The sequence below is a fragment of the Phascolarctos cinereus genome, unplaced genomic scaffold, assembly GCF_003287225.1.
Source record: "Phascolarctos cinereus isolate Bilbo 61053 unplaced genomic scaffold, phaCin_HiC Scaffold_5;HRSCAF=322, whole genome shotgun sequence".
NCBI lineage: Eukaryota > Metazoa > Chordata > Mammalia > Diprotodontia > Phascolarctidae > Phascolarctos > Phascolarctos cinereus.
The window spans coordinates 378,619,247-378,642,713 of NW_027555958.1; the positions used below are offsets into that span (position 1 = coordinate 378,619,247).

General features: G+C 41.5%; 1 protein-coding gene across 1 annotated transcript; it reads left to right on the forward strand.

Moving 5' to 3' along the window:
- Positions 1-4,955: 4,955 nt before the first annotated feature.
- On the forward strand, positions 4,956-21,878 carry GOLT1A (golgi transport 1A). The gene is made up of 5 exons (XM_021002935.1): positions 4,956-5,075; positions 7,274-7,365; positions 13,650-13,828; positions 16,919-16,976; positions 21,520-21,878. Exons 1-5 carry the CDS (start codon positions 5,051-5,053, stop codon positions 21,556-21,558), a joined length of 393 nt encoding a protein of 130 aa, XP_020858594.1. The 5' UTR covers positions 4,956-5,050; the 3' UTR covers positions 21,559-21,878.
- The last annotated feature ends 1,589 nt before the right edge of the window (positions 21,879-23,467 follow it).

The following is a 23,467-nucleotide window of genomic DNA, read 5'->3' on the forward strand; positions in this document are numbered from 1 at the left end:
GTGCAGGTCTGCTTTAGAGTTTTCAATTATTTCATGCAGGAGAACAGTACTGACTTGTCAAAATGAGTCAGAATTGGTATCAATAGAGCATGACAAGCCCGTACTTTGTCGCTGGAGCTTATGTGAAAGCTCTGTCGCCAGATGCCAAATGTACAGCAGCTGTAGGCTGCAGCAAGAGTGGGAAATCATTGGCAACAAAGGAAAAGACTGCTGAGCTCTGGCCTGCTCTAGAAAACTCTGTAAAAACTGTTTATCTCAACAGGGTCCACTCTTTATTCAAGAGCATTCATCAGCCCCACTAGCTCTCTCACAGATAAGTCCTCAGTTGCCTTTTCAAGTTAGAGGTGCGTTGAGGACTTTTCTGTGTCAATCCAATTTTCATTTCACACGTTTGTCAGCTGACCTTTGATCACTAAGTAAATTGGGATGCTTAGCTGATATTTTCAGCTGTTGAAATAGATTCCTCTCAAGTTTTTAGGGGAAGTCAGCAAATAAGTCTATAATTCAGAATAAAATAAAAGCATGTATTAAGAAATTAGATCTATGATCTAATACTCTGATTTAATCAGTGCAACTATGAAGTATTTTATTATCTTTCTGCCGATGTTTTTAGCAGTCATATAACCCAGGAGCTAGGAGAAAGAGGATATAAACTATGATGTCATGATGAACCAACATGGAACTGGATAAGACCTGCTCCTAGGGGAGAGGTTTCCACTAGTCAGTGGGATATCTTGTGTGTCTATGATGCCTAGAACCATGAGAATCATCATGAAAGAAGCATGTACATATACTTATATATGTGTATATATATGTGTGTATGTATATGTATATACATGTATGTGTTGTGTGTGTGTGTATATATATATATATATATATTGTATATGAAATTATATTTCTGAGCTGTGGTATTAATGTGCCAAGAGTTTTGGCAGTTTGGTTTTGTTTTATATTTATTTTATAGTATTTTATTTTTTGTTTATATTTATTATCTATTTATATTTGTTTTGTAGTATTTTATTTTTTTCTAATTACATGTAAACCTATGATCTTTTGAGTCTTGCTTTCCTTGACTTCTACATACACCTATTTATGTTTGAACCTTGTGAGCCTGTGTGCTTGTAAGGGGGATGAGTATACCAGATATTGAAGTTCCTAGGTTATCTGGGTGGTAGCAACAAGCCAGAGAAATGAGAACTCCCCAAAAATATTCCCAAGAGAAGGAAACCTATTGCAAGGGTTGTATGTATTTTATTATTTTTCAAATGTATGTAGATGCTGTTGTGATTAATAAAATACAAATATATTTAAATGCTCTACTGAGTTTGTGGTGGTTTATAGTCACTGTGATTTTCTCAGTAACAACAGTGATGACTATTACCAATAGTAAAACTAATATCACGTCCCTTCTAGCCCTAGCATTCTGTGATTCTGTGAGTTGGGTTACAGTCTTAGGTCTGCCACTTACTTAGTTTTGTAACGTTGGGGTAAATCTCTTCAATTCTCCAAGTCCCATTTTTCTTCTCCAGAGATAACAGCACACTCATTACCTATCTCACAGGGTTGTTGTGAGGATTGTGGGAGATAATGTGTTTAAAGTGTCTTATAACCAATAAAGTGTTAAAGAAATATCAGGATAAACCCAAAGACCTCAGCTTCTGGGATAAGAACTCACTATTTGACAAAAACTGCTGGGAAAACCGGAAAAGAGCATGGCAGAAACTAGTCATAGACCAAAATCTCACACTGTATACCAAAATAAAGTCAAAATGGGTTCATGATTTAGATATAAAGGCTGATACTATAAGCAAACTGGGAGAGCAAGGAATAGTTTACCTGTCAGATCTATGGAGAACAGAAGAATTCATGACCAAATAAAGGTAGACAACATTATGAAATGCAAAATGGATAATTTTGATTACATTAAACTGAAAAGTTTTTGCACAAAGCCAATGCAACCAAGAGTAGAAGGAAAGTAGAAAATTGGGAAAGAATTTTTACAACCAGTGTTTCTGATAAGGACCTCATTTCTAAAATATATAGACAATTAAGTCAAATTTATAAGAATACAAGTCATTCCCCAATTGATAAATGGTCAAAGGATATGAACAGGCAGTTCTCAGATGAAGAAATTAAAGCCATATATAGTCATATGAGAGAAAATGCTCTAAATCACTACTCATTAGAGAAGTGCAAATCAAAACAACTCTGATGTACCACTATCAGATTGGCCAACATGACAAAACAGGAAAATGATAAATATTGGAGATGTGGGAAAATTGAAACACTAATGCATTTTTGGTGGAATCGCAAAAAATGATCCAACCATTTTGGAGAGCACTTTGGAACTATGCCCAAAGGGCTATAAAAATGTGCATACCCTTTGACCCAGCAACAGCATTTCTAGAACTGTATCCCAAAGAGATCATAAATATGGAGAAAGGACCCACATGTACAAAAAATATTTATGGCACCTCTTTTTGTGGTGGCAAAGAATTGGAAATTGAGAGGATGCTCATCCATTGGGGAATGGCTGAACAAGTTGTGGCATATGAACGTAATGGAATGCTATTGTGCTATAAGAAATGATGAACAGGCAGACTTCAGAAAAACCTGGAAAGACTTGTATAGTCTAACGCTGAGTGAAGTGAGCAGAACCAGGAGAACATTGTACACAGTAACAGCCACGTTGTTCGATGACTAATGTAGATAGACTTAGCCTTTCTCAGCAATGCAAGTATCTAAGACATCTCCAAAGGTCTCATAATAGAAAATGCTATCCACACCCAGAGAAAGAGCTATGGAGTTTGAATGCAGATTGAAGCATACTATTTGCTATTTTTTTCTTCTGTTTTGTCTTATTTCCTCTTTCTTGTGGTTCCTCCTTTTGTTTCTAATTCTTCTTTACAAACCACTAACCTGAAAATATATTTAATAGGAATGTATGTGTAGAGCCTATATCAGATTGCATGCCATCTAGGGGAGAGAGGTGGGGAGGGAGAGGGAGAAAAGATTTTAAACTCAAAAGCTGATGGAAGTAATTGTTGATAAATCAAAATAAATTAATAAAAAATTTTAAAAAGAAATACCAGTCATTATGGTTATCCTATTATTTGTACCCATAAACAAGGACCTTAAAGAAAGTACTGGGTGTTTTAGCTACTCAAGGAAGAGAATTAAAAAATCCAATTTTGCCATCAGGCCTGAATCTCTTGGTTAGCCTGTGACCTCTCCATGTCTTTCCCACATAGTCAAAAGCTATGTCCCCTCAAGGGTCAGATTTGATCCCAAGGTCAGTCTTCTTCCAGGTCTGGATCTTTTCATCTGTTTCTACCTTGAGGTGTAGATGGGAAGATTACTTTCTCATTTTTGAAAGCGGAGAGTATCCTGATACTCCTTAAGAAAACTTTGAACCCTTTGGCAGGAGGTGGGGATGCTGTTGTGATTAACAAAGTACAAACTGAGGTGCCTCGCTAGGTCCCCCAAAAGAGTGATCTACAGACACAAGAGCAGGTGAGAGACTTTCTCAGATGAATTTGCCACCCGAATTTTGACCCTCAGAAGGCCTGAGGGCTGACCTTTCCATGAGAGCCTAGGCAAGAGATGGAGGCTAGGGAAGGAGGAGGATGCTGGAATGAGGTTTTCTCATGCACTAGATGTCACTGTATCCAAGGCCCAATCTGACCAGCTGAGGTCTGGGAGAGGAGAAATGAGGAATGCACAACCAGCTCTGAGACATTCTGCTATGCCTAGCAGAAGAGGGGGAAACGGTACTGGTACAGAGGGAGGGATGAATGGGGGAATCCCATGTCCCAAACTCTGCTGCTGCCGTGGAATTAGGGTTCTTAGAGAGTAGAGACAATTTTTGTTGTTTAGGCATGTCTGATTCTTCGTGATTTTCTTGGCAAAGATACTGGAACGTTTTGCCATTTCCTTCTCCAGCTCATTTTACAGATAAGGAAACTGAGGCTCAAAGAGGTTGTGTCTTGACCATGATCATTACATAGGTGCTTAACAGCAGAGCCAGCATTTGAACCCAGGTCCTCTTGGTTCAATCCAGCCCTTTCCATTGTACCACATATATCCCTTTGAACTTCGTCAAAGCATTCCAGGTTTATAGCCCAAGGTTTACTTTCCCCCTGATGAAAAGGGCTAGATTAATCAAGGGGGTCACCCTGGCTTCTTGAAGTCTATACCAGTGGAGCCCAGACTCTGGTGGGTCCTTCCTTGCTAGAAAAATTTCATGTGTTAACATGGTTAAGTGACTTGCCCAGGGTCAGTGGGTCAGTGACAGGCCAGTTGTATGTCAGTTAAGATCAGTCTAGGTAAATATGGAGATATTCATCCGCATAAGGCTGATGAATGTTTAAGGCCACAACAAATTGTGAGTGCCATCTTACTGAAATGTGAAGAGGTTGGATCAGCATTGGGAGGGGAAGCACCCATACCAGGGAAATCGTAGACCCCCGAAGAATTCAAATGGTTGGGAGTAAGAAGAAATTGAGGAACAGTGAGTACGAGTGAGGTGGAGGGGTGAATGGGAGAGAAGGAAGAATCCAGCTTTTTGAGAAGGGGACAAGGGCCCATGGGGAACCATAAGCTTGAATGTTGCTTGCTGAACACTGGTTGATCCAGGCAGGTTCTGGAAGAGCTGTTAACCAGTCATTTTAGCACCTGGGATGAATTGGCAAAGGCATGGGACAGAGACCCTCGGTCACTGCTGGGGAGGCTGATACAGGGGCTGTGGAGCCCGAGGAGCATCCTATTTGAATTGACTGCTCTTTGCTAACTAGGTGCTAATTGAGGCAAGGCCCTTGGTGGGATGGGGTCATCTGTGGAAGGGGCTCTTTGGGAAGAGGCTGGAGGATGGAGATTGTGCCTTTAAGTGGCCTTCTCTTGACTTGGAAGTTAATGATTTGTTCAGGGAGGGATTTCACAACCTTGCCAAGGTTCATTCTTCTAACAGCATGTGTGGGTAGCTCTAGGCTTCCTACCACTCACTGGCTCCCGGGGCGACTGTCTCCAAGGACTCCCCTCATAGGTTATAGCTATGATCTCCGTCTCCGAATGGCAGAGTGAGTAAGGGACAGGATGCTAGAGGCAGGGGAAAGGGGGGAGGTGGGGCCAGGGGAGAGAAGCCTTGGGTCCATGAGCAGAAGCTGACACCCTTCCTCACTACCTCCACCTGGGGTGTGGGGTGGAGGCAGGCAAATTGTAATCACTCTGAACTCTGGAGCTGAGAAGCCAGAGGCTGCCGTGTTGGCATATGGGAGGCTTTGGTGACCTGGGATGGGTGTGGCATTTGTGCTTTCAGAGGGAAAGGGGTCCTCACCATCCATCCCTTGGCTTAGACCTATGGCTCCCAGTAATCCCTAGGCTGGCAGCAAGGGGCCAGATCAAAGCTCATCCTTGAATGCTTGGTGGGAGGGAGACTAGGACATGGGAGACTGTAGTGTAGGGCAGAGAAGAGTGGGGAATATATTAATAATCACATCCAAATACATTATCCTATTTGATCATACAAAAACAGAGGCAGCATTTTTATTGTTGTTCAGTCACGTCTGACTCTTTGTGACCCCATGGACCATAGCACACCTATACTGTCCATGGGGTTTTCTTGGCAAAGATACTAGAGTGATCTGCCATTTCCTTCTCCAGTAGATTAAGACAAGAATGGTTAAGTGCCTTGCCCAGGGTCACACAGCTAGTAAGTGTCTGAGTCCAGATTTGAACTCAGGTCATTTTGACTCCAGGTCCAGCACTCTATCCGCTGAACCACTTAGCTGTAGCATAGAATACTGGATAAAATGTTGAACAGAGTCAGTCAGTCTGGCAGTAGACATTTATTAAATGCTTATTGTATGCCAGGCACAGTGTGAAGCACTGGGGATACAAAGAAAGACAAAAGCAGTCCTCTCCCATGAGAAGCTCACAATCTAATGTGGGTAGTCAACAGGTCAGTGACAAGACCCATTCAAGATATATACAGAGTACAACAGGCATCCCTAACCTTTTGTGTGTCATGCCACCTTTGGCAGTCTGGAGAAGCCAGTGGCCCTTTGCTGAGGATTACAAAGGGAGCCAATCCTATCGAAATGTGGTTATCAAAATTTTTTTAAAAAAAGAGTTCATGGACCTCAGATTAAGAACCTTCGGAGCAGATAAATGCAATCCAAAGCGAGAAGGCATTAGAAGTTGGTGTGGAGTCAATACCAACATGCCCCTGGGTATTGTATAGTTAGAGTATCCTACTTTACCATTCCGCATCTTCACAAGATGGGTGACGACAAATCTGAAGTAGACTAATGAGCTGGACGTGTTCCCACTTCCCCCTCTCTTCATTTCCCCAACAAACTCTAATAGGCATTTAGCCTATCCTGAGGACCCTTCTGGCATCTCCCACTTAGTATCTCCACCCCAACCCTGACTTTCGTGGAGAGCAGCAGTCAGTGGAGGGTTCATGATTGGCATTATCTTAACTCCTCATTCCCGAGATCCAGCTGAACCAGGGTGTGACTGGGTATCCTCTAGCAGGGTGATGGGTATTTGCCCAGGGGTTGGTGGGGGAACTGGCCTTGCAAAGCTAGGACAAGGGTTAGGCAAGGTTCTGTCAGCTATCAAAGAAATGGCATAGAGTGAAGTACAACATGGGATAACTTTTAATATGACTTTTAAAAACTGAATTAACAAATAAAAATATAAATAACTACATATAAATATAAATAGCTATGTCTAAATATAGATAACTATGTCTAAATATAAATAACTATGTATAACCACATATAAATATAAGTAACTATAAAAATAAATATGTATTTATATAAGTATATATAAATATAACTATATATATGTATATTTATGCCCTGAGAAAAGAAAGATCTTGGGGTTCTTCTCCCACTCTAGACAACTCTGCCCTCCCCCAACATAGGTGAGGGTGCTTCATCAATCTCCACCAAACAACTGGATTTGGAGACTTGGGTTACACCCAAATCAGCATTCATTTTGAAATAAATCAACTTGTAGATATTATAGTAAAAGCCCAATGCCTCTCAGGAAAGTAATTGATAAGGGGGTATAATTTTCAAACCTTTTGAAGGGAGAGGGAATGTCCTGCCTTGAACTTTTTGTCCAGTTGGAGAAAAAAGCCTAGAGAGGTAGCAGCAGCGCCTCAACCCCCTGGACACTTTGCCTTGTGTCCTGGACTCCTGGAACTGGGTGTTTTGCTTGTCCTGACCATCTCCTTCCATTCCATCTGTTGTGTTCTTGTTTTCAGAAATTGGCATGGGTATCATGGGCTTTGGTATCTTCTTCATCCTCTTTGGGATCCTCTTGTACTTTGACTCCGTGCTTATGGCCTTCGGAAATGTGAGTCACCTTTCTCCACATGTCCTCCCTAATCCTTCCAAGAAGTTCTCTTCACACCTACCCGGTTTCCTTTCCGAGAACCATGAAAATGAATCCAAAGAAACTCTGCTGGTCTATTGCTACTATAAAAGAGACATCAGTCAAGCAGTCAGTCAGTCATCAAGTGCTTATTCAGTGCATTCTATGCTTCAGGCACTGAGTTAGAAAGAGAGGATACTCATACAAAATGAAGGAAGTTCCTGCCCTCAAGGATTTTACATTCTACTGGGGAAATAAACACATTCATGTAGACAAGTAAATGCATCATTTTATTGTTTAGTTGTTTTTCCATTGTGTCCAACTCTTCGTGACTCCATTTGGGGTGGTTTTCTTGGCAGAGATACTGGAATGGTTTGCCGTTTCCTCTTCTAGCTTATGTTACAGATGAGGAAACTGAGGCAGACAGGTTTAAGTGACTTTAAGGGGTCACATAGCTAGTGAGTGTCTGAGGATGGATTTGAACTCAGGAAGATAAATCTTTCTGACTCTAGGACCAGCACTCTATCCACAGCACCACTTAGCTACCCCGAATTTATCATAGATACTAACTAAATAAGAAAGCTGTTGGGTGAGTGGGAGGCACTAACAACTACGGGAACCAAAAAAGACCTCTTGAAGAAGGTGACATTTGAGCTGAGCCTTGAAAGGGGAGCAAAGGATTCCAAAGGGTGGAAGTGAGGAGAGAGAGTATTCCAGGAATAGAGGATAGAGGACAGACTGAGGAAAAGCACAGGCAGGAGATGGAAGGTCATGTATAGGAAACTGAGCAAATAGACCAGTCTGGATGAAATGCATTGTGTGTGGGGGGGGAGGGGGAATTAAATGAAATCAATCTGAAATACAGTTTTAGGATCAGATAGTAAAGGGTTTCAGTGTCAGACAGGGAGTGTATTCCTAGAAGCAATAGGGAATAGATAGAATTGGGGGGTAAGAGAGGGAATGATATGATCATCCCTGTTTTATTTTATTTTATTTTTTGGAGGCATTTGGGGTTAAGTGACTTGCTCAGGGTCACACAGCTAGTAAGTGTCTGAGGCTAGATTTAAACTCAGGTCCTCCTGACTCCAGAGCCTGTGCTCTATCCACTATGCCACCTAGCTACCCCACCCCTGTGCTTTAGGAATATAAATTTGGCAGTTCTGTGCCAGATAGATTGGAGAGCAGACAGATTGGGAATACAGGGAGATCAATTCGAAGGTGCGTGGCAATATTCTGGGTTTGAGTTGTGGTATGAGTAGAGAGAAGGGCATAGATCCAGGGACAGAATTAACATGGCAGCTGACAGAATGGAGGGAGAGAGACACTGGGAAAAGTTGAGGATGCTCTGGCAATATGCTGGTGAATGTTTAATAACCAGCTGTCCAAACAACAACGTGAACAACAACCCCGAACTCATGACACACTATAGAATTTGATTGGCATTATTAACATTTCCATCACTTTCTTAAGTTTAAACGATTAATAAAACAATAAATCAAGCCCCAGTTTGTAGCTTTTGCCCATTGCCAAGCCATAAATGCTCACTGAAAATTTAACAATCAGCTCGGTTAGAGCTGGCTTCCAGCATACCCCTGGATGATTCCTGGGTTATGTACCTGGGTAACTAGAATAAAAGTGGTACCCTTGACAAAATCAGGACCCAAGTCCCCCAGCCCAGGGTCCAATGTCCTCCTCCTCACTGAGACAGTGTGGACAAAGTGCTCGATTTAGGTTCATATCCCATCTCAGACACTTACTAGCTGTTTAACTCTGAGTATGTCATTCAGCCTCTTTGTGCCTCAGTTTCTTCCTCTGTAAAATGGGGATAATAGCAGCACCTGCCTCACAGGGTTATTGAAAGAAACAAATGTGTTAAGATATGGAATGTGCTTTGAAAACCTTAAAGTGCCATATACATAGTAATTATTATTCTAATTTTAGTATTTATGATTATGATTTCCTTACCTGTGATATATCTCTAATACCCACCTCACAAGGTTGGTATGAGGATCAGATGAGTTAAAGAGCTTTGCAAACTTTAAAACACCATACAAAGAGTTATCCTTATTCACTGAGGCAGAGTGAGTGAACTGATATGGTTCTGGGCGTGGAGTTAGTAAAACTGGGCTTGGCATTCCCCTTCTGACATTTACAGGGCCTGTTATCCTGTGCAAAGCTACTTACCTTCTCTGTGGCCCTGGCAGCTTCCTAAAACTTACTAACCAGAGAGATGTTGCAGATTAATCTTCAAGGATTATTATCCAGTGGGGACGGGGTCTGTTAGCAGGGGAGCAGCATCTGTAGAGATTAGAATGGTGATTTTGCACACAGTAGGTGCTTAACGAATGTTTGATTTGGTTTAACATATCTCTTCAGGATCTGACTTCTACTAAGCCTGCCAAGGAAATAACTCATTGGGTTGTAGGAACTAAGGCTGGGATCCTGAGGGTGGTAAGGACAGGACAATGAGTGGAATAGACAAATACTAGAATTATAGGACCTCAGAATGGGATGGGATGTCTGAGATAATTTAGTCCAACCTGTACAGGAAATCTCCTTTATAGTATCCCCCACAAGAGGTCATACAACTTCTGCTTGAAGACCTCTGAGGATAATAATTGTGAATATTTATATAGTGCTTTAAAGCTTGCTAAGCACTTAACACATTTTATCCTCACAACACCCCTGGAAAGGTGGGTGTTATTATTATCCTCATTTTACAGACCAGGAAACTGAGGCAGATGGACATTAAATGACCTGCCCAGGGTCACACAGCTAAGAAGTACCTAAGTCTGCATTTGAACACAAGTCTTCCTGAGTCCAGGTTTCCTGCTCTATCCACTACACCATCTAGTTGCTTCATGATAGAGCAGGATGGGAAACTCTATGCCTCTTGGGGTAGCTCATTCTACTCTGAGGACAGTGCGAATTATTAGGATGCTTGATAGCATCAAAATCAGCTTCTCTGTTACTTTCACTCACCTTGAGGGTCTAATCCTCTTCCAAGAGATGTCTTTCATATATCTAGAGATAGTTATCATCATGGTCCCCACTAATAAAAATACTGCAACTCAGATTTCTATAGTGATTATTTATATCTCACTCTCCTCACAATAAAAATATGAGACAGGTAGCGAAAGGTTTATCATCCTCTCTTCACACATGAAGAAACAGCTACCCACAAAGCCATAAGTAACTGGTTCAAAGTCACACAGCTAACAAATGTGAGAACCAAGACAAGAAGCCAGGTCTCCTATGCTTTTCCTATAATACTACTACACTGTTTTATGCTTATTAATGTTATTACATTTATTAATAATAAGAACTAAAATGTATAGAGGACTTTAAAGTTTTCAAAGTGCTTTACCCATGAGTATTCATGGGATATCTCTCCATCCACTCAGTAGGGCCTCATACCTCTGACTTGGTCATGTGGAAGGATATTTCCTCATTCTGTGTGGGCTTCATCACTGCAAGCTGCTCTAACACTGGCAGGTCCAGGTTCTCTGAGAAGTTCTAGCACTTGCATTTACGCTCAAACTCTCTCAGGGTCCTGTTGGGGAATAATACTATTCCCCCTACTCAGGACTTTATCTCTAGAGTCCATCCTGAGGCATTTCCCTTTACACAAACCAGCCACTCACAATGATACTTCGATCTTAAACATAACTATTTACTTAGCAATAAGGCAAAGAAATAATAATGGTGCCATGGATAATCATATGTTAAAAATAATGCATGAAAAGTAAAATATATTATAACTCACGCATAAACCTGGTTCACATTATCCCACAAATGTACTCAAAATCTGTGGAAAAGAATGGGCACGTACACTTATAGCAATGTGGCAGGAAAACACATCAGGGAGGAAAGCCCATGTACTTGGGATAACTCACTATTCCAGACCTCAAGCTTACTCTGGTAACTGCTTGTCTGCTGGCCTCATGTCTTCTTTTGAACCAAGGTATCATTAAACTCTTTAAAATTAGAATCAGCTTTAAAAGGATGTTGAGAAAGTGTTACCACTTAATTTGGAAAGTTTTTCTTTTGGAGAAGTTTTTCATTTAAGTGAAAGAACTGAAAACTCATCACAAGCTATCTCTGGACTGTGCAGCCTAGCCTAGCCCAGCCAGATGTTCACTCGCCAGGATGCCGTGTAATCCAATCAGAAAAGAACCCAAGAGTGGACAAATGATGTTGGCTCTCTTTTTTTTTTCTCCCTCTTAGACAGTTAACTTAGGGGTTAAGTGACTTGCCCAGGGTCACACAGCTAGTAAGTGTCAAGTGTTTGGTCTGAGGCCGCATTTGAACTCAGGTCCGAGGCCGCATTTGAACTCAGGTCCTCCTGACTTCAGGGCCGGTGCTCTATCCGCTGCACCACCTAGCTGCCCCTGATATTGAGTCTCTTGGCAAGTCAAACCAACATAGCCCGCTCTTCACTCACTAGAATTCTGCATAGTTCCAGTATCTCTGGGATTTTTTGCAGCTCCAAAGCCTCTTTCCTCTTTCTGCCCCTCCTCTCAATACGGAGGGGGCAGAGAATAAAGGACAACAGGGACTTAGGAGAGGCTTCACCCCTCTGAAGTTCTAGAGGATATCGAAGAACAATATCTAGAACTGGATCTTTTTTCCAACGAGATTGAGTTTCTCTTTAAGCAATCAGGAATTATGTAGCTGAAGCCTTCTGTCACCTGACTGCTAACTGACTCTGCTCTTGTCCATACAGAGCTGGTTTTGATTTCTGTCTTTTTCTTCAGATTTTTCCCTCATTAGCTACAGCCTCCTATATCCTATCTCCTTTATCTTTCAATAGCATAAATCAGTTTTCTTGTACTCAGTAACTCATTTTTTCACTTAAAATGCAACAACTCATCAGATTTTCACTATGAAAACAGTAGAGCTTATTTAATCATACCCTAAACCTCTAAATAGTTATGTGAGTTCTCATTTTTAAAAGTTTTACTCGCTTCAGTCTTCAAATGATTGAGGGCTTATGATGCTCTGTAGCTCAAAGTTCCTAACAGTTCTCTATCTCGTTTTTGTGTTCTTGAAAATAAAGATTTTCCCAGTTTTTAATAAGTAAAAGCCCTTTCTCTGACCCTTTAAACCATCATGCTAATTAAATGCAAATGAATCATTGTCCTACCTCTTTTACAAGGTGATTTAAATCTTCATATTTACTCCACAGTTCATTTTCTGTTCAAAACTGCTTATATTTCATCTGAAAACACTTTCTTTATTCACATTTGGCATTTTTAAACTAATTAAATCAATGTCATGTTCCTCTTCCTTTTAGGCATCTAAATGATCATTTATGACAGAGATAATATTCCATCCTTTACCAACTGATTTAAATATTTTTCTTTGCGTGACAGTACTTTTTCCTGCTCTTATCTGTACCACACTCTTCCATATGAAAAAGGCAACACTTCAAAGGGACCATGCATTACCTAATTTGAATCATACAATAATCTTGGGAGGCAGGTATTATGCATTATTATGTACGTTACAGATGGGGAAACTGAGGCTTAGAGAGGTTAAGTGACTTGACTAGCAATCATCCAAGGAGGAATCTGATACCCTCAGGTCTTTCCGACTCCAAGTCCTACCATCTATTCATTCATCTAATGTGCTTCCCCTTGAACCAAAAGTCTGACCTGACTTTCCAACCAGTTCAGTTACTTGCTTGCTGTATGATCTTTGGCAAATTCATTTAACTTTTCTGAATTTCAACTGTCTCTTCTGTAAAATGAGTAGAAACATCTCCACTTGTTTCCCAGAGAGGGTTGATGAGCAATCACATTTTATCTGGGAAAATATTTTGGAAGAACCACATTTCAGAAAACCAAAATATTCATTATTAGGGGCAGCTAGGTGGCACAGTGGATAGAGCTCCGGCCTTGGAGTCAGGAGGACCTGAGTTCAAATCTTGCCTCAGATACTCAACACTTACTAGCTGTGTGACCCTGGGCAAGTCACTTAACCCCACTGCCTAGAAAAAAAAAAGAATTGACCCTTCAAAGGCTATCTTGTACATTTCCCTGCTTCCAAGAAGGTCTTTCCCTCCCGTCCAGGCCAACCGAGTTTTTTCCTCTTCCTAAAGATTTTTAGGATTTTGCCACATGCCTGAGTCAATCCTTCCAGTATTTTCTTCCTCTGCCCCTAAGAAGATAAAAATGTGCTCCCTCATGTATAACCCCAAGGCCCTAGTACTCAAGCCTTACTGCTTTGTCCTCATTCCCACTCCATGACTCTCTTCTCCACAGATACTATTCCTATGTGGCCTCTCCTTCATCATTGGTTTGAGAAGGACTTTTGGATTCTTCTTCCAGCGGCATAAACTGAAAGGAACAAGTTTCTTCCTGGGTGGTGTGATAATTGTCCTCTTGCGCTGGCCTCTTTTGGGGATGGCCTTGGAGACTTATGGCTTTATAAACCTCTTCAGGTGAGTGGACCTTTTCTGGCAGGAATTGGGAGAGAGAGAGAAAGAGAGCATGAGAGTGAGAGAGAGAGGGAGAAAGAGACAGAGAGAGAGAGAGACAGAGACAGAGAGAGAGAGAGAGACAGAGAGAGAGAGTGACAGAGACAGAAGAGACACAGAGAAAGAGCCAGACAGAAATAAAAGAGATGCAGAGACAGAGACAAACAGAAGGACAGAGATAGAGACAGAGAAGAGAGTCACAGAGAGAGAGAGAGAGAGAGAGAGAGAGAGAGAGAGAGAGAGAGAGAGAGAGAGAGGAAAGGCAGACATACAGAGAGAAAGTGATAGATGACAAGAGTATTTATTAAGTGCTTACTATATTCCAAGTACAAACAAGATAGCCCCTGTCCTGAAGAAGCTTACATTCTAGTGTGGCTAGACCTGAGATAAAGGGGACCTAGAAAAGAGCTATATGTGCCTGCCACGGTTTGGAGCTGGTGGCCAGGAAGTTGAAGGGGAGTTTTGGGAAGATAAAAACTGACACCTATCAGAGTCCAGGGTGATTCGTGTCGTGGAGTCTAAATTTCTGGTGCAGAGGAGATGGGATGACAGCAGAAGTGGAAGAAGCTTGGTTTGGAGTCTGGCTGGCTCTACAAATGGGCTCTCTTAGACTTGAGATGTCTGAGTTGCTTAAAGCAACTACCAGTTTTTGTGCGGCACTGTAAAAAGTGGGGCAGCTGGAGTGCTGGGGGTGGCATCATGAAGACCAGAGTCTGACTTCAGATACTTACTACCTGTGTCACCCTGGAAAAGTCACTTAACCCTGTTTGCCTCAATTTCTTCATCTGTAGAATGAGCTGCAGAAAGAAATGGCAAATCATTCTAGTATCTTTACTAAGAAAATCCCAAATGGGGTCATGAAGAGTTAGACATAAGTGAACAACAACAAAAAAAATTGTGGAAGAATCATCCCCATTTCAATCAGTTAATCAATCAATAATAGCTTGCATCTGCATATTACTTTGCAGCTAAAAAGCATTTTTACATGATTACCTTATTTGATCACACCAAAAACAGGCAACCTAGTGCTTTGAATAGAGTGCTGAACTTTGAGTTAGCAGAATGGGACTCATGACTAGAATCTGGGTCTGAGAAATTAGACCTGATTCCAACCAAATTTGGTAACTGATAAATTATAATTGATAAATTGGTAAAAAGAGAGGTATAAATTGGTAAAAAGAAGAGCAAAAATAGAGATAGAATCACTTCTTAAAATGGATAGGATGACAATTATGACCGATGATAAAAAAGCTAAATTACTTAATTCTTTTGTTCTATTTCCTCTGACAATGAGAATCTTCTTTGCCCTGGGAAGGATAGCACAAAAATAGGCAGTAAGAAATAGAAACCAGCATAAGTGAGCTGATGGCTAGCCAGCATCTAGGGCTAGCCAGCTGCCCTCAGTGAGCTCTAGTCATCGGGCCTAGACAAACCATATCCACGGATGCTCAAAGAAATGGACCATGTGGTTGCGAAGCTTTAGGCAGTGATCTTGGAAGAATCTTGGAGAAAAGGAGAGGTGCTGCAGGATACAAGGAGGGCAGATTTACTGATTTTTTCTTTTCTGAAAAGGGAAGAATGTGGAGTCTACGTAAAACATCATATTTAGTGAATTGTAAATAGATATGTATATCTATGTAATAAACTATATTATATAGCATAGGTGTAATATAATGAATTGTAAAAAGATGTAAATAGAGTGGTAAAATAGATCAAAATAGTGAATCGGACCCCTGTTCTTCATACAGTCATAGTTTTTGAGCTGCAAGAGATCTTAGAAGTCTTCTAATCCCCATCCCTTCATCTCACAGATAAGGAAACTGAGGCCCAGAGAGTTTAAGTGACTGATCCAACAGTCAAAGGACACAAGCAGCAGTTTTCTCAGCTGTCAAATTAGGGGGTTAGATGGGGTGATTTCTAAGGATCATAGGACAGGGAGAAAAGTGGCCTAACTAGAACAAAAAGAAGGTTTGGGTGAGGTGGTGGGGGAGTCAGGGGTGGGCAAAGTCATCACCTCCAGAAGCTGGATGCTCCAAGCTGTGAATTCCTAGATTGACCCTTGTGAAAGTCCTAGATTCCTGGCACTGATGTGAAAATGAAAGCACTGGACCTTATCTGCCAAGCCCAAGAGATGCCAGGGAGTGTTGCTTAGAGCAACGGACTCTTTCTCCTTCCTCTTTTTCTCTGGGTTAGGTTTCCATGGGAACCTGTGTGTCTGTTGCAGTCTGAGGTTGGGGTTATGTAGGAGGCAGAGTGGTACAAAGGAGAGAAGCCTGTGTTTGCAATCAGAGGACCCAAGCTCTACCCCACTCTGCTTCTTATTACCTGAGCAGTCCTGGGCAAAGCATTTAACCACTCTGAGCCACCTCTCCTCATCTGTAAAATGAGGGCTAGGTGGCTTTGAAGGTCCCTTCCAGTCCTAAATTACAGCCCTATGACCTTAAATCTCTGACCAAGTGGTTTTATACTCTCCAAGAACCATTCCAGCTGTAAATCCTATTGGACACCTAAGCCAGCCCAATGTCTGGATGCTATATACACCCTTTTTGGTTAGAAAAAGTTCTGTTTCTGATTCAATGGCTTTTCTTAAGGGGAGTACATACAGACAGCCCACACCATCATCACTGCCCCCACCATTGCCACCACTAACACCACCACCATACCGCCACCACCTCCACTACCAGCTTCACCACCACCGCTATCATCACCGCTGCTACCAACACCACCTTTTAAAAAAGAAAGATAAGCAAAAATATGCTATACAATGACCAAGCTTGATAATCTATTCAACATCTTATCTTCTGCCAGGAGGACCCAGAAAGTTCCATTATTTGTTCCGTGGAATCATTATTGCTAGCACCCACTCATTTTTACAGATGAGGACAAGGTGCCAGGGATACCAGGTCACTTTACAGGTGGGAAGGAGCAGAGCTTGAGTTTGGCCCAACTCCTCTAAACTCCAAATCCAACATTCTTTCTGTTATATCATGGCTGTCTCCACTCTTAGCCCGTCTCCTCCTACGTTGTCACTAACCCTTATCTCTTCTTTCTCAGGGGTTTTTTCCCAGTTGCTTTTGGATTCCTAGGCTCCAACATCCCATTTCTCGGTTTGGTAAGTCACACAGCTAGGTTGGTGGACAAGAAAGGCTATAGACCTATTCTTCCTAAAAGAAAAGAAGCAGGTCCCCTTCCTGTCCCTCCTCCTTCCACCTCTACCCCTGTTCCCAGAGCCTGGGATTACTTCCCTTAACATTATCCAGAAACCAATTAACTCTAATTTACGTGCAATGTTGGACTGGTCACTGAAGTGACCTTTCCCTCTGGGGACTGCCACTTCACTGGTGTAGGAGGCAATGGAATCATAAACAGTAAACAAGGCACTTCCTAACTCCTTTTGTGTGACCATGGCTGGTGCAAAGTGCATCTTGGGAACTTCACTTCTCTCCAAGATAGGATCAGGAGCGTCATTCTCTTTCTTCCAATCAGCTAGGGGTGGCCTCCTGAAAGAGATGGAATTAGGATCTTCATTAAGGAAGGCAAGCCAGAGGTAGAGGCCATTAAAGAAAAGGAAAGTTAAAGGTTAAAGCTTACACTTTACACATCACTTTACGTATAGTTAACCATACACTGAGATACAATAGCAGGTATGTTTATTCCCAGAAAAATAGGTCCAGAGAAGATAATTGACAAGCCAAAGGTCACACAGATATAAACAGAGTGCAGGGCTGGAAAGGACCTTTGACATCATCTAGTCTAATCCCCTTCTTTTACAAATGCGGATATTAAGGCTCAGAAGGGCTGATGGAGTAAATTGCAGGTAGTAAATTGGAGAGCTAAGATTGAAACCCAGGTCATCTGAAATCGGAGCAAATGCTATTTCTCTCACCAAGGGCTTTCTGGTGTCAACACTGTTCTTCTCCAGTCCTCATAATGGCATATTGACTCTCTAGAGAAAAGAGAAGAAGAAGAAGAGAGAGAGAGAGAAAGAGAGGGAGAAAGAGAGTGTGAGAGAGAGCGAGAGAATGGTAGAAAAGATCCCTAGCTCTAGTCATTGATTCCACATTCAAATCTTACCTCTGACACTTGCTACCTTTATGACCTTGGGCAAGTCACTTGACCCCACAAACTTCAATTTCCTTATCTGTAAAATGTGGGTTCTGGGTCAGATGGTCTCTGGGTACTTTTCAGTGCCAAACCTATGACCCTATGATCCTAAGAGAAGATCCTCCAACCCTTGTTGGAGCTTTGGGTAGACATCCAGAGCAGCTTGAAAGATGGTACAGGGATGACCAAATGACAGGACCTGAGATGAGTAGATGGAGTAGACCATCCAGTAGACCATCCAGACCAGGACTCTTCTACCAACACATGATCCAAGCAATGTATCATGACCTCAATGTCCTATCTCTTGAACCTCTCTTCTCTGTACTCCTTCAGCCACTATCTAGTTCAGGCCCTCATTACCTCTTGCCTGGACTACTGTGCTTCCGGCATCTCCCCTTTCTAATCTGAAATTGCCAAAAGTATTTAATTTTTTTTGGCTAGGCAATGGGGTTAAGTGACTTGCCCGGGGTCACACAGCTAGTAAGTGTTATATGTCTGAGGCCGGATTTGAACTCAGGTCCTCCTGAATCCAGGGCAGGTGCTCTATCCACTGCACCACCTAGCTGCCCCCAAAATTATTTTTCTAAGGCATAAGTATGAGCAGGTTAATCTTCTTCTGAAAAATCTTTCATTGCTCTTTATTCTTTATAGAATAAAATACAAATAGTTTAGCCTGGAATTCAAGGCCTTCCATAATCTGGTTCTAACTTACCTTGATAGAGTTTCCATTATTCCCCTCATCATATGATCGGGAAAAAAAATCTTATTTAGAAATCTTACTACATAAAATCACTGTGCTAAGCACTATGGCTACATAAAGAAAAGAAAGACAAACCCTGTTCTCAAGCAGCGCTTCCATTTTAATCAGGGAGACAACACATATAGAAGGCTTCACCGGCAAGTCAGATGGAGAGGTGCCATGGTCTTGTGCAGAGGCACATCTGATGGTAACACATCTTTTACCAGGTCATTTCCACTGATAAAATTGCATCCAGTTTGGATGTTGAACAGTGCCTTAAAGGACTATGAATCTCTTTGCCCTATTTTCTTATTATACTCTATCTTGTATTATGTTTGTGTATATGTTATATTTTCCCCAGTAGAGGGTAAGGTCTTTGACGGCAGAGATTCTACCATTTTTTAATTTTTGTATGCTCAGTACCAAGTACCAAACACCTGCTATGTAAATATATATAGGTTGCAGATCCATTTGGAACTTATTGTGGTGTAAGATGTTGCTCTAAACCTAATTTCTACCACATTTCTTTATGGTTTCCCCAGCAGTTTTTGTCAGCTAGGAAGACCTTACCTCAATAGTCAGTGTCCTTGGGTTTATCAAACACTACACTATATTCATCTGCTTCTGAGTCTTGATTACCAAGTTTGTCCCATCGATCACATTTCTACTTTTAGCCAGAACCAAATTAATTTTGATAATTACTGCTTTACAAAAATAGTTTGAGATCTTCCTTTTTTTCATGATTTCCCTTTAGATTCATGATATTTTGTTATTTCAGATTGTTGATATTATTCTAGCTCTGTAAATAACTCCTTGACTATTTAATTGACATGGCACTAACCCATAACTTAATTTAGGTAGTAATGTTATTTTTATTATAGAAACAATTAAAGTCTCTTCAATTATTTGTCTTCTGTTATTTATACAGTACTTTGTAGTTTTTGATCCCTAGATATTCTATATGTTTTGCAGCTCTCTTCAATGTATTTCTTTTTCCATCTTCTTCATCTGGCATTTATTAGTAACATACAGAAATATTGAGGATTTGTGAGTTTATTTTGTATTTTGCTAGTTTGCTGATGTTGTAAGTTGATTTTTTTCATTAACTGTGTGGTATTCTCTTATCATAATATGATTTTCAAACAGAGACGATTTTGTCTCCTCTTTGCCTGTGTCTCTCCCCTCGATTTATTTTCCTTTTCTTCTCTCTATAGATAGCATTTATAGAACTATATAAAATAACAGCAGTGACAATGAGCATTGCTGCTTTGCCTCTGCCCTTATTAGAAAGACTTCTAGTGTTTTTCTAATACAAATAACGCTAACGTTTGTATTAGATACTGTTTATCTCATTAAGGAAAAGTCCATTGATTCCTCTGCTTTTTGTGTTTTTAACACAAATAACTATTTTGTCAAAGATTTTTTAACGTTTGTTGATATAATCATGATTTTTAACTGGTTTTGCTGTTAATATGGTCTAGTAAGTTTATAGTTTTCCTAATATTGAGCCATTCTTTAGTTCCTGGCATAAATCTAACCTGGTTGTAGTGAATAATATTTTAAATATATTATTCCAATTTCTTTGCTAATGTTTTTGCCCAAGTATTCATTAGGAATATAGATAAATTGTTTTCTTTCTCTGATTTGTCTTTTTCTGGTTTGAGGATCCAGATCATAATTGTCTCATAGAAGAAGTTTGGTAAGGTGCTTCTATGTATATTTTTGCAAATGATTTATTTAAAATTGCGGTTCATTGTTCTTTGACCATTTGATAGATTCCTCTCATAATTCCATCAGGGCCTGTTTTGTTTTTCCTTTGGGAACTGATTTACATGTTGTTCAATTTCTGTTTCTGAGATTGGTTTGTTTAAATGTTCTGCTCAAAGGTCTGTTAATCTAGGTATTTTGTATTTTTGCAAGTATTCATTCATTTAATTTACTTTCACTTTTGTTGGCATATAATTGGGCTTTTATATAGGCCAGGGTTAAGAAAGTTAAGGAGACTGGGGAGAATAACTATGGGAACTCAACTTTTATGCTAAGTAAGAAGAGGGGAAACTCTTAACTCTCTTTCAGTTAAACTGAGGCTTTCATGATAGAGGTGTAGTTTCAGGAGTTGTTTCAATGACAGAAGAAGAAAAGGGTTCCAGACCCACATTGGATGCTGCTTTGGAAGTGGTAGATGTGAGATGGGCTAACACTGGTAGCTTTGACCTGATTTATGAGTTGGCTTTTCTATGTCCACACGTTAAAGAATATAGGGGGTAGAGTTCCTACTCAAAGTGGAGAGAAAAGAAAATATGGTTGGCAGTCACAGTATGGACTGACAGGAGGAACTGGTACTAATCACAAGGTGAGGAAAGAGGACATTTATTTACTCACTCCATTCATTCATTCATGATTCAATTAAACTCTTAAGTGAGGGATAGAAAGAACAGAGTGGAGACAAATGATAAGAGTTATCATTTGGGAGCTGAGTCATATTTCATCAGAATTAAGAAATTTTGTAGCATACAATCCCATATGAATTTACCTAAAAACAATCCCAGATGCTCCTCCTCATAAGAGAAAAATATAGTTTTTCTTGCAGCTAGGCTCAATCTCTTCTCTGTAGCACTTGGAAGAGAGTGAGCTCTCAGGAAGCGCAGGGAGAATGCTGCAGCCTTGACCCAGCCAGGGTTTCCGTCCCTCTCTGCCCCTCACCATCTGTGCCTAGCATTCCAGCTGACTCTCGAGGCCAGCCTGACAACAACCTGGATATTGAATCTACTCTCCTGCCATTGTCTGAAATAATGATTCTTGGCTCCCACAGCTGTTCCAGAGGCTCCAGGGCACCAGCTCCATGGTCTGATCAGCAGAGGTGGACTCCTTGAACTTGGATTGTTGTACCTGGGGAAGATCGGACATCGCCCCCACATGCTTTTCTTGACAGATTCCAGTCCTCCCTTGGAGTTGGGATGGAAGGATGGAGCTGAGTGATTGAATCTAGAGTTTCCAATGGCCTTAATATGAACTCTGGCGAAGTCTCAGCCCCATGGATGCCCTACGAGAAAGGAGAGGCCCAGGACAAAGACCCATGGAGATCAGGCTGGGATGGGTTCACACCCCTGCCTTGTATTTATGGACAACAAAAAGAAAGACTTTTAAAGTAAATTTCCAGATTGAGAAGCTGCCTGCCTAGAACTGAGTATTGCTGCTTTTGTGGTCCATGGGAGATCATTTGTCCACCCCCTTGTCTCTAGGCAAGACTATACTTATACCCTCTCAGACAGATGAATGAATGACAGTCCTGGTCCCCAAGTGCTACAACCTTTCCTCTCCCTATGTAACCTTCAATCCTGCCTCCTAGAGTGAAGGACTTTGCTATCATTTACTCCCTGACACTGAACACCCCCTGGGCATAGAATCCTATACTGGGTAATAAATCTTGTGTGTGTGTGTGTGTGTGTGTTGTGTGTGTGTGTGTGTGTGTGTGTGTGAGTGTGTGCGCGCGCACGGGCACGTGCATGCGTGTGTGCCTGGGGATGTGTGAGTATGTGTGTGCATGTATGTGTGCATGCAGGAGGGCACGTGTGTAAAGGGTAAGAGATGGGGAGGATCCAGTGAAAGGAGACAGTCGTCCAGTCTTCTTATGGAAGAGATACAGGCTGTGTCTTCAGAGAGCCCCCAGTTTGATGGGAGTGATGGAATAACTATCACCGAGGTGCTCCTGGTGTGATAGAGGAAGCCAGACCACATCCCCCTAACTTTTCCACCAAAAACAGACAGAAGATACAAAAGCAAAACTGTGAATGTGAATTCTTTCTTTCAACAATATTGTCCTTCTATGGGGTGAAAATAATACTCAGACAATGCTAAGAAACTATGATTGCTTCAGCTCCAAGAATTCCCGGCGTGGGAACTCCACATCCATGCAGATCATCATTTCAGAGAGAGGCATTCTGGTATAGTAGGTAGGCTACCAGACTTGGAGTCAAGAAGACCTGGGTTCAAATTCTGACCTACATACTTATCAGGGGTGTGACCATTGTTAATGCATTGTTAGTGGCAGAACCAGAACTGCTCCAGCCCAGGCCTTCTTACTCCAGGAGTGCTCCCCACGACACCTCTTGTCTCTGGGAAGACGAGAAGTATCCAAGGAAGCTGTTCTCTGCAGACATTAGGTTATCATCATGTGTCTCCCCAGGACTGGTCTTGGAGGGAGGGAGGGCAAATGTGGCTTCTCTAGATGACCTGTCAAGGTTATGGCCTTCCTTTGTTTCAGGCACTACCTTCTCATCCTGAGAGGTCCCCTCACACTGGTGGAGACATTAATAGGGCAATACCTGCAATACCTGGAAATTACCAGTTTGAATCTAGGCTCCTTAGGAGTTCTGGAGCCATTCTCCATACCCCTCTTCTCACCCTTCTGCCCTAGTGGTGTCCTCCAGGATTTCTTCCTCTCCCTCTTTATCGCGAGGGCAGCTGTAACTGGTACTCCTGGTGTATTCCTCCCAAGAGGAGGTTACATAGATGAACCTTCCACTGAGCAGAGATGTTGGGGCCAAACTTTGTCCTTGAGCGCACTCCTTTGGGCAACCTCCCCCCACCCCGGGTGGGAATTCTCATAGGATCATAGAGCGAGAGATGGATGGGGTCTTAGAGATCATCTAACCCAACCCCTTTATGTTACAGATGAGAAAACTGATGTCCAAAGATGTTAGATGACTTCTCCAAAGTCACGTAGATAGTAAGTGGCAAAGCTAGGATTTGAACCCAGG

Coding starts and splice junctions, on each gene's coding strand:
- GOLT1A (XM_021002935.1), top strand. CDS start 5,051: ATGATCTCCGTCTCCGAATGGCAGA. Junction 5,076..7,273: donor CTCCGTCTCCGAATGGCAGA/GTGAGTAAGGGA, acceptor TCTTGTTTTCAG/AAATTGGCATGGGTATCATG. Junction 13,829..16,918: donor GGCTTTATAAACCTCTTCAG/GTGAGTGGACCT, acceptor CTTCTTTCTCAG/GGGTTTTTTCCCAGTTGCTT.